This window comes from Desmodus rotundus, chromosome 7 (genome assembly GCF_022682495.2).
Source record: "Desmodus rotundus isolate HL8 chromosome 7, HLdesRot8A.1, whole genome shotgun sequence".
Taxonomy (NCBI): Eukaryota; Metazoa; Chordata; class Mammalia; order Chiroptera; family Phyllostomidae; genus Desmodus; species Desmodus rotundus.
The window spans coordinates 43,673,925-43,691,328 of record NC_071393.1 but is presented as its reverse complement, the minus strand read 5'-3'; the positions used below and the strand labels follow the sequence as shown (position 1 = coordinate 43,691,328).

The window sequence follows — 17,404 nt, the reverse complement described above, 5'->3', positions numbered from 1 at the left end:
GAGCTGGGGCTGAGTGCTTCTTTAGGCAGTATGATCAGCAAAGTAGGAAGGGAGGGAAAAGAAAAATATACTAAAATGGTCCTGGCTGCGTGGCCCAGTTGGTTGGAGTGTTGTGCCATGCACCAAAGGGTTGCAGGTTTGATTCCTGGACAGGGTACACACCTAGATGGTAGGTTTGGTCCCCAGTGGGGGTGCCTACCAGGGGCAACTGATCAATGTTTCTGTCTGTCTCTCTCTCTTTTCCTCACTTTCTCCCTTCCTCTCTAAAAGTCAAACATATCCTTGCATGAGGATTAAAAACAAAAAAGCTAAATAGGTCTATTTCAGGAAGTAAAAATTAGGCAAAAATTTGAATACTTTATTATATATTACTGTAGTACACCTTAATCTGGAGGTCTCTTTTCCTTCACTGTGGCATTAAGCTCATTCCTTCATCAGGGCCTTTTGTCTTCCGTTTCCTCTCTGGCATGCTCTGTCCTCAGATCCTCCCATGCTGGACACGCCTCATCATTCAGATGTCACATATTATCTTTCCAAGAGACTGTCTTTGTCCACCTTACTGATAGCGACTCCTTTCCCTCAAAGACTCTCACATTACTGTATTTTAGGTTCTTAAATGCATTTACCATAATTGAAATTCTCTACTTCCTTTTTACACTTTTTTATTCTTTACTTGCTTCCATTGGATACAAGCTTTATGAAAGTATAGATTTCATTCGTCTCAGCCACAATATCCCCAGCATTGAGAACAATGCTTGATGTATAATAGATGCTTAATAAGTATTCCTTAAAATAATGAATCAACAAATGAAATTAAATGTACTCAAAGCATTTGACTTAGTCACCAGTCTGCGAATATTTACCTGTGTGTCAGACCTTGTTCTAGGCACTGAAGATGCCACAGTGAAGAAACCAGGGCCATCCTTTCACTGTGCTTAGACTGGGGAAAGAGAGAGAGTGAAGCAATAAACAGATAAACACATACGTCCTTCAGTCATAGTTGGGTCTAAAAAATGGTTGTGCTTACTCGCACATGAATGTTAACTGGGGTAAATGTCAAGTACTTTAAAATTTTTACTTTAAAATTTTATCATGATCTTTTCTGTGCGTATTTAAAAATACATTTTAGGATAAACTTTAATATATCACTTAATATATAACTCGTTTTAGTATGTGATAAAATGATTATATTTCAAAAAGGGCTTTAAGAAAAGATTAAACTAAATTTCTGTGAAATTTGCAGGTTTTGGAATCATTTGCCAGTTCTTTGATTCAGAGGAATCTTTTGATGAGAAGGGATATCCCCAATCTAACAAAATACCAGCTAATTCTGGCAAGGGATCAATTTAGAAAAAACCCACCTGCAAATTTTGTGGTAGGTATTTTTAAATAAATTTTGATAATAGATTAAGTTTTTACTCAGCCCCAGGGTAAAATGGAAATAATGATTCTTTTTTGGTATATATATTATTAGCTTATCAAGAATTGATATATGATTTATATACTTTATAAAAGCTGAAAAATTGAACAGGAATACAATTTAATGATTTCAATTAAGATAAATTTATCCTGAAACTTTTAATTAAGCATTGGTCTTTTAGTTCATTTCTGTTTTGCAAAGGCAAAGGGCTGCTAGAGGGTAGGTCCTAACTAACTTTTAGTCCCATAGCATTTTGCCTTAACTGTCAGTACTGAGGTTGGATGAAGCATCACAGTAAGCTTCTCATTTCTAATTGCCATAGAAAGAAATAGGCAGGTAGGAACGTAATCATCAAGCTAGGCCCAAAGTCAAGAGATGCTCGCAAGCACAAATAGGCACTGAGTCTTTCTCGGAACTAAGAAACTGATGTGCAAAAGAATAGAGGTGAATAAATGAAAGTAAGAAGGAGACAGTGAGAAAGCTAATTTGCCTCAGGGAAAGGATTGAGGAAGTTGGAGACATAGTTAATCTAGGTGTGACCACTTGGGAGTAGCTCTAAATTTAACACAAGAAATGTGGACTTTATAGTGTCTGGGCAACCAGGAAAGGAGCCCTTTCTGACAAACTACAGTGTAGTTTTAATGTTTCAAAATTTAAATGTTTTAAAATTTCTGCTAGGAATTGAAGATCCATTGAAATTTTAAATAGTAAATCTAAAACCATTGAACTAGATTTTACTGGCAACATTTAATATTTTATAGAAAGCTGATTTTACCCTTTCAAGTAATTAGGCTGCCATTTTAGGGCATTTATCACTATCATGGAAACATTTAAAATAAGTATCACTGATGTTAAATGCTACTAAAAACATAAGCCAGAGAATAATAATCTTTATCTCTAGTAAAGGAAAATGATTAAAATACATTCTCAATGGTCTTCTTTTAAAACTATCTTATTATGTAGATACACCTACTCTATGGTCCCCAAAACAGAATGTGTCCTTCACTTTTCCTTGAGAGTAGTGGTTAAAAGCACAAGAACACGGCCAAATTCCCTGGGTTCAAATACTGGCTCAATTACTTACCACCTGTATGAGACTCTTCATCTGTAAAATGGGCATAACGGTAGTACCTACTTCCTAGGAATTAAGAGTAAATGAGTTTGTGTAAGTTATATGCTTATAATGGTGTCTCCTCAGTGTCGGTGATTATTGTGGTGTGTATAGTTGGTGTAAAATGTTACTGTTAAACAGTCTGATGAATTATTTATCCTGATGCCATAGTATCTGTGAGGATAGGCCCATATCTAACTTACTTTCCATTCTATACCAAATGTTTAGTTTGATGCTTGACACATAGATGCTTATTAAATATTTTTGAAAGACGAATGAAACTATATACGAGGTCTGTCTGGAAAAAGTCCAACCATTGTTAATATAATGAGAACGGTTTGTGTGACATTGTTGTAACCTGGCAGCCAAGGAGAGTGGACTGGAATGCACATGTGTGAGCAATGATGACTTCACTGTATGAGTCAGTGGGGGTGATATATGCTTTTGAGTGAGCATATGTACTGTGTGGACATCACATTCAAAATGACTGAATGAGTAGGATAACAAATCTGCATCAAATTTTGTGTTAAGCTTGAATATTCCTCTGTGGAAACTATTTTGATGATTCAGAAGGCTGTAGCTATGGGCAACTGGTGATTGGCAGCTTCATCACAATAACGTGCCCGCTCATGCATCACATCTTGTGCAGAGTTTTTTGGTGAAACATCAAATCACCCAGGTGACTCAACCCACTACAGCCCAGGTTTGGTGCCCTGTGACTTCTGGCAGTTCCCAAAACTAAAATCACTTTTGAAAATGAAGGTTTCAGACCCTCAGTGAGATTCAGGAAAATACAACAGGGCAGCTGATGGCAATTGGAACTGTGTGAGGTCCCAAGGTGCCTACTTTGAAGGGGTTAAGGCATCGTTGTCCTGTGTATAATGTTTCTTGTATCTTGTATCTTCTTCAGTAAATGTCTCTATTTTTCATATTACATGGCTGGATACCTTCTGGACAGACCTTGTACTGCTAGTAATTCACCTATAAAAAAACAGTATATGATAAATAATTCCCTCCTTCACATGTTCTCTTTAAAATGTAAGTTTTCTGTTGAATTAAACAAAAAAATGTGAAACGATATGTTATATGGAAAATACATTGACACCTGTCCATAACAATGTCCTAGACATTCAGTAGAACCAGTGTTTTACATGGAACATATATATTTATTTCTCTCTGGTTAAATTTGATATATGTTTATTTTTCTAGGGAATACAACAAGGTATAATCGAAGGAGAGTTTGCTCTTTGTATTAGTTTGTATCATGGTTATGAATTATTGCAACAAATGGGAATGAGATCATTATATTTCTTCCTTTGTGGAATTATGGATGGAACTAAAGGTAAGGAAATACTGACATGTACAATTTTTGCTGAAGTTAAACAGTTTGGGTTACTTAAAAAAATGCTTTAAAAAGCAATGAAATAGTTGTATAAAGAATGACCATATTTCTTTGTGTGTTTGTTTTTCTTAAGATTTTATTTATTTTTCATGAGAGGGGAAGAAAGGGAGAAAGAGAGCGAGAGAAACTTTGATGTATGAGAGAAACATCAATCAGCTGCCTTTCACACACCCCAAACCGAGACTTGGGCTGTAACCCAGGCATGTGCCCTGACCAGGAATTGAACCAATGACCTTTTCATTTGTGCCATGGTGCCCAACCCACTGAGCCACACCAGTCAGGGCCATATTTCTTTGTTTTTGATAAATTGCTGGAAAAGAGGCAAACTATTCATATGTGAATGTGTAACTGGAAAAAAGTTGCTGGGTTTCATGTTTACATTTGAAAAACTTGTATTCATTACTAAAGATTAATTTTTTAAACGACATTATAAATTTGATTAATTTTGCTATTAAGTTTATTTATTGGTAAAACCTTTTCTTAATTTCTGAAGGAATGACTCGGACAAAAAATGAACTTAGCCGCAGCAAGGACTTCATGAAGCTCTACAGTCACCTAGAATGCATGTTTGCGCGCACACGTACTGCTTCAGCAAGTGGCACTTCTCTCGAAAATGGTCTGGTTTCTCTTTTAAAATTTTATATTGCATTCTCTTCATCAAGGTTGATTGTGAAATTTTACTTCATTGATCCACATGTCTATACTTATGTTTCTTTAGCAGTAGACCTGTTAAATAATTAAAGGGATAAATAGAATAGAATACAATATATAATTAAAATACAATAAGTAGAATAACTTAGGATGAAGATATAAGCAGTATGTAATATTATAGAAGTTAGTAGTTGTCACTGATGCTGAAAAAATTCTTAGAATTACCAAAAACTGACTTAGAGCTTGAATGAGTATTTTTTTCCTTCTACATTGCTGTTGATTTCTGTGTGGATTCTCCTTCAGAATGAAATTTTCAGGAAAATTCAAAGTTTATTTTATAGTAAGGCATATATGCTATCCAGATGGTACTGGGTGTTTAAAGTTTTAACAAATCCATTTTGAAAATACATTGATGTAATTGAATATGGAAAAATACTGAAATACTATTTGGTTTTTTATTTTTATTTTTTGCAGGAGAAAAAAAATTTTTCTATAGTCATCCTAAATTAAAGAAATTAGAAGAAATTGTAGTTGAACACTTCAAGTCATGGAATGGTAGGTCATATTTAATAGCGTCACAGCAAGGCAAAGTTATTGTAAAAGTTAAAACTGACTCATTCATTTGTGTTAACATTTCTTATAGAGAAGATGAGCTTTTAATTACTCTGAATAATGAATATAAAGAAACTGAGAAATTTTGGGTGGATGGGTGGGAATTTTAAGAATATTGTAAGGTATTTGAAAAAGAAAAGGCATTCAGCCAGGGGCACTATAAGTGAAGCAGATACTAAAACAATAAATAATATGATGGCAAGGAAAAGTGAACCAGGTAAGGAGATAGTCATGAAGGAGGTTTATATAGAGTGTTAGAGAAAGCTGCCTGTAAGGTGATGTTTGAGCTGTTACCTGATGGGAGTGAGGGAGCAAGCTCTGTAGATTTCTGTGGGAGGATTACTCCAGGCAGAGATAATAGCAGAATCAAAGGCCCTGCAGCAGTAAGGTATGTGGTATGATTAAGGATCAATAAACAAACCGATTTGGCTGGAATAGTGTAATGAGGATACCAGTGGTACAGGGGGAGGCTGGAGAAGTAGCCAGGGGCAGATGTAGGGCTTGGAGGCCAAGTGAGGACTTCACATTTTATTCTATTGGTTTGCATGTTTTGTGAAACCATCACAGAGGCATATAGAGCAGCAGATGACATGATCTTACTTACATTTTTAAAAGATCACTATGGTGGTTTTGTGGAAAGTAGGGATTGACCAGTTCAGAGGCTACTGCAATAGTTTACGATGATAGCAGATGACAATGGCTCGTACCAAGGCAGTAGGGGTGGGAGTGCTCAGAGGTGGTCATAGATTCTACATATATTTTGAAGTCGGAACCAACAGTATTTGTGTATGGATTGGATGTAGGATATGGGAAAAGAAAGGAATCATATGGGGGGAGTGTTTATGGAAGATTAAAGGAGCAAAGAGAGAATTAAGAACAACATAGAGAAGAAAAAGCAAACATGTTAGGATGCTTCTGAGACATCTAAATGGAGATGTGTGGGCATTGGATAAGTGGGTCTCAGAAGAGTAGTCTGGGCTATTTACACATACTTGAATATATTTTGGAGTCATCAGCATAAAGGAAGTATTTAAAATTTCAGGAATGGATGTGATGACATCACCAGGAATACAGTTTAGGAACAAAAGAGGGGCCAGAATGTAGTCCTGAAGAATACCAATATTTAAAGTTAAGATGAAGAAAAGCCACAAAGGAGACTGAGAAAGAACCCAGACAAGTAGAGTGCCAGACAAGCTGAGGCAAGAGACTGTTCCAGTGGGAAGGAGTGGACTCTGTTAAATACTGCTGAGACCTGTGCTCAAGTAAACTGGAAAGCGTCTGTGGAACTGGGCAATAGGGAAGTTGTTGACGACTTCAGTAGAGGAGCTTCAGCGAAGTGAAGACAGAAAGGCTGCAACCAGTGGCGGGAGAGAGGCATTGCACTGAAAGTAGCTCTGAGTGGTAGATTGGTGCATTTCCCCTCAACAACATTCTGAAGACTGTTGGCAGCACTTGAATGAGGTCTATAAGTTAGTTAGTAATAAGAATCAAAGTTAATCTTCTGATTTTCATGGTTTAGTGCCTTTACATAGAATAATACTCTCGTTTGTACGGTTTACACACCAAAGCATGAGGGGGTGGTGAACTATCATGGCAGCAGCTTACCCTCCAATGTCTTGGCAGGGGAAAGCTTCTTGTATTAATTTTGCAACTTTTTTTGTAGTTCGAGATTATTTCAAAATAGAAATTATCTTTGATTAAAAAAAAAGGAAGCTGTTGGTCAGATGTAGAGGCTTGATGCTGTGGTGACTCAAACACGGTGTGTGTAGCATAACACAGCTGCTTTCCTGTAATAGCTGCTCTTTCTTTTTCGTGAATTAACTTTATATATATTAGGTCATTTAATCCTTAGGATTGTTATAAAGACTGAATGAGTTAATCTGTAAAATGCTGGGTGCAGTCCCTGGTACACACTCGATGATTAATATGATATAACTCATGTGGAAGAAAGAAGGGTTGTCAAAGCCCCAAGCAAGTGCAAAAACAAAGGAAAACTAATAACAACTAGAGTTAACCATATATAACTTGCAAATATTAACCAATTGCTATGTTCAAGTCTACATACTTTATATTTACTAGTTCATTTAATTATCACCTCAGTCCATTGTGGGTGTGAAGAAACTAAAACTTAAAGAGAGAAAATCACTACCATGGCCACACATCACCTGGAGAGTAAGTGGCCCAGCCTCAAAGATCGCGTTCTTGTTCACGCGTTCTGCTACCTCCCAAGCACAGAGGAGGAGCTTTATGGTTGAAGGGTGTATTCTGCGGTTATCGGAGAATTTGAAAGAATCATAGATTTGGGGATAGAATGCCGTGGCCTGGTTTAGGACAGTGCCTTTAGTGATTGGAAAGGAACAGGAAGATTTAAAAGATCAGTGGGAACTCCATAGTTCTGCACTTCTGATGTAGAAGGCAAAGTGGAATAAGAATAGGCATCATGCATGAAATGAAGAACTGGTCAAAATGATTCAGGTCATTTTTATTTGATTTATTTAGGATTATATTTTATGACAACTAATGAGAGATTAGAAGCCAAGGTTATTAAAATTATTAGGAGAGGTAGGAAAATCAACAAAGGTTTAAGATGTCTTATTTTTTTTGAAAGAATTATCATTCATTAGAATATAGTTTCAGGCTTGTCTTTTGAACTAGTTCTCATCTGTATGCCTTTTTAAAAAGTTGTAATTAAATGTTTTTTGTTCTATAGCTCAAAACACGTCTGAAAAGAAATGTGACAAGACCAGAGTTATGATCTTCTCTTCATTTCGAGATAGTGTTCAAGAAATTGCAGAAATGCTTCTACAGCACCAGCCAATTATTAGAGCAATGACTTTTGTTGGCCATGCCTCAGCAAAAGGGAAGAGCATGAAGGGTTTTACTCAGAAGGAGCAACTGGAGGTAATTACTTTTGGAGATGGTGAAAATAAAAGTAAAATTGATTAGCTATGCGCTTTGCACTTAAGCTTTTTTAACTCACAGGTCAATTATCTACTTTTTTTTTTTTTGCCAGGAAAAAGTTTTATTGTATTTTTTCTTCATTACCATTTAGTCACCTTAAACGGCACCCCCGACAATCACCACACTGCTGTCCATGTCCATGAATCCTTTTTCCTTTTTGCTCAGTCCCTCCACCCATGCCCTCCCCCTCTACCTTAGCTGTCAGCCTGCTCTCTATCTATGTCTGTTTCTATTTTGCTTGTTAGTTCAGTTTGTTCATTAGATTCCAGTATGAGTGAAATCATATAGTATTTATTTTTCTCTGACTGGCTTATTTTAGTGCTTCTTAAAGATAATTTTATAGTAAAACTTAAAGATAGGCATATTTTAGAAGACAAAAAAAAGTGCTTTTTGTGATTTTGAAACTTCTTTTTAAAGTAAGTGCAAAGTGTAATAGATAAATAGAAAGGCTGTGGGACCATACTGCTTGGACTGGAATGCTGGCTCTTACACTTATGTTTTCTTAGTCCCTGCGCCTTAGTTTTCTTTATATGTAAATATACTTCATAAAGTTGTTGTAAGCATTAAGTGAAATTGTACTGTAGAGCCTTCAATAAATGCTGTATTTATTTTAAGCCCTTATAGTTATTTATTACAAACAGCTAATCTCTTTTTTTTGTTATTTAAAAATCCTCCCATATGCTCTAAATAAGAGGTCATAAGTTTTCTGAGTACCGTAATATGTTTTTTGGGGGGGAAATTTTAGACTATTAATTTTCATAAACTATATACAGGTTTTTGCAGATTAACTATAGGCATACTCACTGACAATTAGGTGTATCTTATTGTCTAATTCATTTCGATAGATACTTTCTCAATTCTGTCAACATTAGTAGATGAGGAATCCTATTTTTTTTAGACTTTATTTTTAGAGAGAGGGGAAGGGAGGGGAAAGAGAGGGAGAGAAACATTGGTGTGAGGGAGAAATGCTGATTGTTGATTGGTTGCCTCTCCTACTCGTCCTGACCAGGACCAAACCTGCAACCCAGGCTTGTGCCCTGACTGGGAATTGGGCCTTTCTGGGAATTAGACTGGGAATTAAGTGACCTTTCAGTTTGTGGGACAATACCCAACCAACTGAGCCACACCAGTCAGGGTAGGAGTCTTATTCTTTAAATACCTTTAGGTCAGTCGTCTCTGTACTCAGGAGAGTCTGTTTAAGTTGTCTGTATCTGGTGGGGAGGGTCTAACTTTTCCTGAGTCTGAATATAACGCCTTTACCTATGTCAAGTCTGATTGGAAGTACTTTAAAGGGTTCAGAAATCTAGTGGGTGAGTATCACTAATCTTAACTTTTATATGTGAATGAAAAAATAAAATGGATTTTTACTTAGAGGGTCAAGCATTTTGAAATAAATACTCATAGTGCCCAGCCTGGGTTCCAGCCAGTTTCTTATTGCTGAATGTCATTATTTCTTGAGTTTGTTAGATACCATAGAAAACCTTACTGATTTTGCCCTGACCAGCATGGCTCAGTTGGTTAAGTGTCGTACTGCATAGTGAAAGGTCCCTGGTTCGGTTCTGGGTCAGGCCATGTGCCTGGGTTGAGGGTTTGGTCCCTGCCCCATCACATCGATGATTCTCTCCCTCCCTTCCTCTCTCTCTAAAAATAAATGAGTAAAATCTTTTTTAAAAACCTTATTGATTTTATTGACTTTGTCCTTTCCCCAGTTATGTCAATAATATTTTTATGTGTGCCACAGTAACAACTCTTTTTATTACAACTGTACATAATTGCTTTCATAACAGCACTTTTATTCTGAAATAAGCTGTCATGCAAATAGTTGTAATTAAATTATTCATTTATTTAGAGACAGGAAATGAAGTCAGAGAGGAAGTAGAGGGTGAGCTTAGGATTCTGTAGGTAATTTCCATGTTAATGATACTGGGTTTTACTCTGAGATGGGAAGAAGCCCTTGGAGACTTTGGAGCTGGGAAGGATCATGGCCTGATACATATTTTAAAACAATCACACTGATTGCTGTGTTAAGAATAAGCTATAGGGCAAAAAATGGAAACAGGAAGATTAGAGTGGAATACTTACTACAATAATTCAAACTAAAGATGATGGTGGTTTGTGTAACAATGTTAGTAGGGAAGGTTTTGAGAAATATTGGACTCTGGATACATTTTGAAGGTCAGGGTGACAGAATTTATTGACAAATTAGAGTGGGATGTAAGATAAAGGTGTGTGAAGATTGATTCCAAGGTTTTTGGTCTGAGCGGCTAAAAAGAGCTGCTGTAAACTAAAGTAGGTATGATTGCAGGAAAAGCACATTTTGGAGGGAATAGCACGTACTTGGTTTTGGACCAGTTAACTTTGGCAGGACTGTGAGATTAGTGATTTTCAAACTATCCAAACTGATGGAGGACCAGTTTACTTCCCCTAGTACATCACAGCCAGGTACTTTTTCACATTGCAATAGACATAAGTTACTTGAAGAATGAAGTTACTGGGAAAGTTTGTGTTCAAATTTTTTATTATTTGAGTTAATAAACAGAATTACCCTGTCAGGCTTCTAAACTCTTAATCTTAGTATTTGTACTTCTTGTTGGCCAGTAATAAACAGTTTGTGAACTGGCACCAGTAATAGACAGTTCATGGACTGTTGAGTAAACAGTGTTGAATAAACAAGTAGAGATGTTGAATAAACAATTGAAGACAGCCCTGGCTGGTGTGGCTCAGTAGATTGAGCGCCAGCCTGCGAATCAAAAGGTTGGCTGCCTTGATTCCCAGTCAGGGCACATGCTTGGGTTGTGGGCCAGGTCCCCAGTTGGGGGCGCTCGAGAGGCAACCACACATTGATGTTTCTTTCCCTACTTCCCTTCCCTTCTATCTAAAAATAGATAAATAGAATCTTTAAAAAAATAATTGAATATATACATCTTGTTTCATGGGTTTAAGGATTGGAAATAATCATAGAAATGAGACTGGATAATTGAATGGAGATAGAGAAGATGTCCAAACACTGAGCCTGGGGAACTTCCTTGTTATGAACAATAGCAATGATTATGATCCCATGGGGAACCACAATAAGTGGCTGGTGAAATAGGAGAAAGTCCAAGAGAATGTGGTGTCCTGGGGCCAAATGAGGAGGCAGATTATATATGTAAATGCTTCTGGCAGGTCATGTAAAATGATAACTGGCAATTGACCATTGGATTAAGAGATGAGAAGGAAATTAAGCTTGAAAAGACCAGTTTTAGTGGAATGGTGGAGGCAAGCCACCATGGAGAAGGGCTGGAGATAACAAGTATACAAGTCTTTCAAGGATTTTTGCTGTAAAGGAGAGCAAAAATGGAAGTGGTTTTTTGTTTTATGTTGGGATGTATAACAGTATGTTTGCATGCTGATAGGAATGATGGGTTGATAAAGGAAATCGATGATAGAGCAGAGAGCAGTATTGCTGGAATGATCTTCGGGTAGAGGAAGGAAAGGGATGGGGTCTAGAACAAAACTATAGAGATGGATCTCAGTTAGGAACATGGATGGTTTATCCAAAACAATAGGTGGAGAGGTAGACTATATAGGCACAGGTATAGGTTGGTGGGTAGATAATGGCTGTGACACCTTGTGGAAGATCATTTTTGTTTGCCCAGTTTTTGCCATGTCATCAGCTGAGAGTGAGGATGGGGAGGAAAGGTTGGAAGCTTGATGAGAGAGGGGAGAGTAGGGTACAGTTATCTGGGAGACTGGGGACAGTGAATGGATTAGGGAAACATGAAGTGATTTTCAGATAATACCAGAGGCCCGTTTGAGGAGAGAGGTTGAGTTTGTGTGAAATCAGCATGGTTGAAGTTTTCCTCCAGCTACATTCAGCTGCATGGGTACAGGCTCCGACTCTGGAAGGAGGAAGATGTCCGGTGCTGGAGTTTAGTCAGAGGAGTGTGGAGTGAGCGAGGAGCGAGGCAGTAGAATTTAAGCTAGGGTAAAGCGTAAGCAGTGAAAAAATGATAAGATCAGTAGGTTATAAATCCTGGTAGAAGTTATTTAGTTAATCACTCTTCCTTTCTCTGATTAAGTAAATAACATCCGATTCGTATTTATTTTTCAAACTTCAGGCAAATTTGAATACCAATATTAGGCATATAAATAACAATTAGTTCATAAGTGTTAACTAAAAGGGAAGTTATTTGACATTCTTTGTTAATCTATTTCTAGTTATAGTAAAGAATAATAAGGAGATGTAAAAAATAATTAGACAACCTATACAGTCATATTTTGGGGTGGCATATTCTGCTGTCGCTCACTGGAATGACAGTATAAAAGGTAAAGTATGAATTTGTGGAAGTAAGAATGGCCACACCTGCAGAGAATTCTTATAAGAGTTTATTTGAGCCAAACTGACGAGAATGCTGACAAGTAAGACTTTAAATACTTGGGAAAATGACGATTGCTGTTTCTTTTCTACATCAGAATGAAGGAGGAGACAGTTAGGAAGATTACATGAAGGTGGGAGAAAGCAGGTGGGGGATTGGACTATAGCACAGTTAGATTAGTGCTCTCTCCAGGGGCCTGAACAAAGGCATTTCAAAGGTGTGTTAACCTAATGCATGAAAAGGATAGGGCTGGCTTAAGGCAAAGATAAACCTGTTACTAAGGTAGAGGCCTGGCGTGAGTCTACCTACTCTGGCCTTCCCGGTTAGGAATTTATGATCAAATCACTCTGTGAGGTTACCTTTGGTTAGAGTTCTTACTCCTTTTGCACCCACAACTTCTGGCAGTCATAAAACATTCTTACTTTAGATACACTTTACAATAATTTAGGTCTAGGGTATGATATATATACATATATATATATATATATGTATATATATATATATATATGTATGTATGTATGTATATAGTAGTAATTGCTCTGGACCACTAACTTGTTCTATGCCCCTGTTAGTGATGCTAAAATAATATTTGGAGTTTCCTATTCATGTATAAATTGTTAAACCTTTTTGGAATCACAGCCATTATTAAAGCAAAGACATTAGGACTGCCCTTTGTAGTTTACCACAATTTCTTCTGGCTTCTGTTGCCATTTTGCCACTTCTTTTCCTATTCAGGAGTATCATAGAGGCTAATTTTTAATCTGAAATCACCATTTTGAGGGGAGTGGAGTTTGCTTTGATCTACAATTCTTTTACATTTGCATCTAATTATTTTAAAATCATTTTTATTTTAGGTAGTGAAACAGTTCCGTAATGGTGGTTACAATACGTTGGTTTCTACTTGTGTGGGAGAAGAAGGTTTAGATATAGGAGAAGTTGATCTCATAATATGTTTTGACGCACAGAAGAGCCCGATTCGTCTCATACAGCGAATGGGGAGGACGGGCCGCAAACGCCAAGGCAGGATTGTCGTTATCCTGGCTGAAGGACGAGAAGAACGTGTAAGTGGACTTTTAGAAATATAATCTGTAATTGAAATTTGAGAAATACAGCTGAAAAACAAATATCAATTTGTTAAGGTTCAAAGGCCAAACAACCTGTAAGGAATTGGTTGATTTTTTTTCCATTCTTATAAGATTCTGAGGGTTCTTTTTTTCTAATTAGGAGAGTTTTCAACTGGATTGTTTTTCAAGTTCTTATCCACATAAAGAAACATTTGTATTTTAGTATTAATTTAGGCACCTACACGCAAAAAGTAATGATGTATTACTTTGTTTTACTCTATCCCTGTGCTCCTAAGGCCTGTTTTTTATGTTTAGTTTTGCAACTACAATGCGTTGAGAATGGTTTTACATTTTAAAGAGTTCCCTAAATCAATCAATCAACCAACTAACAAGAATATGCAAAGGCTAAAATATTTACTATCTGGCTCCTTATGGAAACCTTTGCTGGTGCCTGTTCTAAGTGATAAGGGACTTGAGCTACATTTATACTTTGCTACAGTCTTGGATGACAGGCCTTCCTAAATACAATGTTGTGCCTAATATTATTTTGTATTTGTTACACTAAGAAGTATTAACTAACTTTTGTAACTCAGAGGGACTACTTCTGCACCCAAATACATAGTTTCACATTAAAAACTTTTTCATTAATTATGTTAGTTTTTAAAAATTGATTTTAAATGTTTATATACGCTTTACAAATTACCCGATGCCTTTTGGCTGGGTGTGCTACACGGTGGTCGGCAGGAACAAGTGCATTAAGAAAGGCGGCAAAAAGGGAGTCAAGAAAAAAATGCTTGATCTATTTTCTAAAAATCGGTGTGATGTGAAAGCACCATCTATGTTCAATATAAGAAATATTGGAAACGCAGTAGTCACAAGAACTCAAGGAACCAAAATTGCATCTAATGGTCTCAGGGGTCGTGTTTTTGAAATAAGCCTAGCATGCTGCATGTGGAGATGAGACCAGGTTGTTGGTGGTCACGAACAGTGAACTGAATGAACTACACAAACAGAGTTAGGTGAAGCAAGCGAGATTCGTTAAGAAAAGTACACTTCTCAAGATATGGGAGCCGGCCACTTCTAGCCAGAGATTGGGCTCCTTTCCCGGGAGGGGTGTGGCTTTTATTGGGTTTTTACCTGTTTTTTCCTATTGGCGGGCTCTTACAATGCATGTGTGAGTGTGAGTGGTTATATAACTTTTATGTTTCTGCGTATGCGTTTTCCCATAATTTTCCTTGATTGCCCACCCAGAGGGTCAAACTAAAATGCTAATCTATTATAATGATACTATAATAGGGAAAAGGTAAAACATAGGTCACTTGGGGTCTTTAGGTGCAGGCATGGCTTTCTGCCAGGCATTTTCAGAAAGCCAGAAATGTCAAAGGCTATCAGGGCACAGCATTCTTGATAAATGTGATGAGCCGCTCTGTTGGTGTCAGCAGCCAGGTCCCAGAAACTTCCTCTTTCCTATTCTATCTCCTGCCTCAACTGGACCTGCAGAATGATGAAACTGCATTTAGAAAATTCAAGCTAATTACTGAGGATGTTCAGATCGAAAAGCGCTGACTTATTTCCATGGCACACATCTTGCCCGTGACAAAATGTGCTCCATGGTTAAAAATGGCAGACCAAGATTGAAGGACATGTTGATGTCAAGATGACTTATGGTTTATATGCTTCATCTATTCTGTGTTGGTTTTACTAAAAAAAAAAAAAATGCAGTAATCACATTTGGAAGACCTCTAGTGCTTTAGCATTAATAGGTCCTCCAGATCCAGAAGAAGATAATGGAAACCATGACCTGAGAGGTGCAGAGAGATGCCTTGAAAGAAGCGGTTAATAAATTGATTCCAGATAGCAAAGGGCCTGCCAATCTATCCACTCCATGAATCTTAGAGAAGTCAAAATGCTGGAGAAGCCTAAGTTTGAATTGGGAAAACTCATGGAGCTTCCTGGTAAAGGTAGCAGTTCTGGAAAAGCTACTGGGAATGAGACAGGAACTAAAGTTGAATGAGCTGATGGATATGAGACTCAGTCCAAGAATCTGTTTAAAATTCAGACTTCCAATGGTGACACAAAAATCCTATTTGTGATTTAAAAAAATTATCCTGAATAGTGATTTTTCTCAATATTTTTCATGTGATCACAGCATATTCCTGTGTAGTATTTAGTTTATCTATAAAATGACCCCAATAAATGTTATGTCTGGCAGCTTGTACAGTCTTTGTATTATCAATGAATCAGCCTTATTCAAAAATGGCAAGATACTAAAAAAAGATAGATTTCCTTTGTGTAATATGTTTACTAAGGTAGCATTTATAATAACAGATTTTGATCAAGAGTTAATTGAACTCAAGGCAACAGATACTCCATTCTGTAAGTAAGTGGATCAGAGTTTAATTTACTGTTTTAGAGTAAACCCAAACTAGTATAAATAATTGTTTGTTATGGCTGATTAATAAATAAATAATGTAATTTGATATTTATTTGTTTTTACAGACTTATAATCAAAGTCAGTGCAACAAAAGAAGTATTTATAAAGCTATTTCAGGTAGCAGGCAGGTCCTTCATTTTTACCAAGCAAGTCCACGAATGGTTCCTGATGGAATCAATCCAAAGTTACACAAAATGTTCATCACACATGGTATCTATGAGCCAGAGAAGACTTCTCGGAAATTACAGCGTAAGTCATCTGTTTTTTCCTATAGGAATGGTAAATAAAAAACTTGACATCTGAAACATTCATATTTTTCCTGTTGTTAGTTAGCAGATCATATACTGATATATGTATCAATATATATGTATCATGTATTGATATATCGTATTTCTTCTTTGAGGAATTCAGCGTGTATTCTAGGATGTTATGGGTGTTTTCTTTGGAAAGGACATATCCAAAGTAAAGGGGAAGAGGCATTGGCAGAACAGAGTGATTGCAACTCCGTGCTGGGAAAATTCAACTATCTTACCAACCCAGAGAATCCTTTTTAGAAAATGTAGAAAAGAAAGAAGTTTTATTTTGAATAAACATTAAATAGATTAAAATATGCACTGTAGGCCATTTGCAAAGATTAATACAAAGAGAGAAAGAAATTCTACCCTACTCATTCCCCTAAACCCTTAGAATTCTTTACATACATATTCTCAAGATGAACAGTAACGTGTCCTCACATAAAAGGACAGTGCCATTTGCTATATGTTTTTTCATGCTTCGTCCCAAGTTCATCTGGTAACTGAGGTAGCCATTCGTGTTAGCTACTTGCCTTTATCCAAAGAAATAATGAAATTTCTGTTATGTCTGTGACAGCCAGGTAGTAACAGCTCAGAGAGCCGGTGCCTAAGCTAAACTCTTCTGAGGACTGGGAGATAGGCACGCTGTCTTTCTTGATGTTTACATTTCATAGAGACAGCTCCTAGACCCTCAAGAAAAACATTTCCGGTTGAAAAGCTGGCTAGAGGCTTTCTTGGCCTTTAAAAAGATTTGCATGCACACCAAAGGGTTAAAGAAAAGATTTACAAATATTAGGTGTTCTGGAATTGCTCTAAGAAATGGAGGGAGAGTGGTTCTTTCCCTTTCTGCAAAGGCGAAAATTCATTTTTTTTTCTTTTTAAAATTGTAGTGAAGTTAGACCAAGTTATTGGTGATATTGAGTCAATGAAAAACACTTTGATGCCGGGGAGCATAGTAATGAGTGTTGCTGGCTTATAAACTGCAGAGATTTTGGTGAAATCAAACTACCTTGACATAGTAACACTGAAAAAATGAGCAACTAAAAAGTTTTTCTTTTGAACTTTAGTCTTTAAGGAGGGATTTTAAAGAATCGTAAA

The 17,404-nt window shown here is 36.8% G+C and overlaps 1 protein-coding gene across 1 annotated transcript in view; it reads left to right on the top strand.

The window, feature by feature from the left end:
• FANCM (FA complementation group M) overlaps positions 1-17,404 on the top strand; it is a 60,109-nt gene that overhangs the window by 11,198 nt on the left and 31,507 nt on the right. Inside the window, exons 5-11 of the mRNA XM_045183100.2 lie at positions 1,244-1,375; positions 3,741-3,873; positions 4,427-4,549; positions 5,059-5,139; positions 7,907-8,097; positions 13,370-13,576; positions 16,079-16,262. Coding sequence (XP_045039035.2) covers positions 1,244-1,375; positions 3,741-3,873; positions 4,427-4,549; positions 5,059-5,139; positions 7,907-8,097; positions 13,370-13,576; positions 16,079-16,262 — 1,051 coding nt within the window. The remainder of the gene's footprint in view (positions 1-1,243; positions 1,376-3,740; positions 3,874-4,426; positions 4,550-5,058; positions 5,140-7,906; positions 8,098-13,369; positions 13,577-16,078; positions 16,263-17,404) is intronic.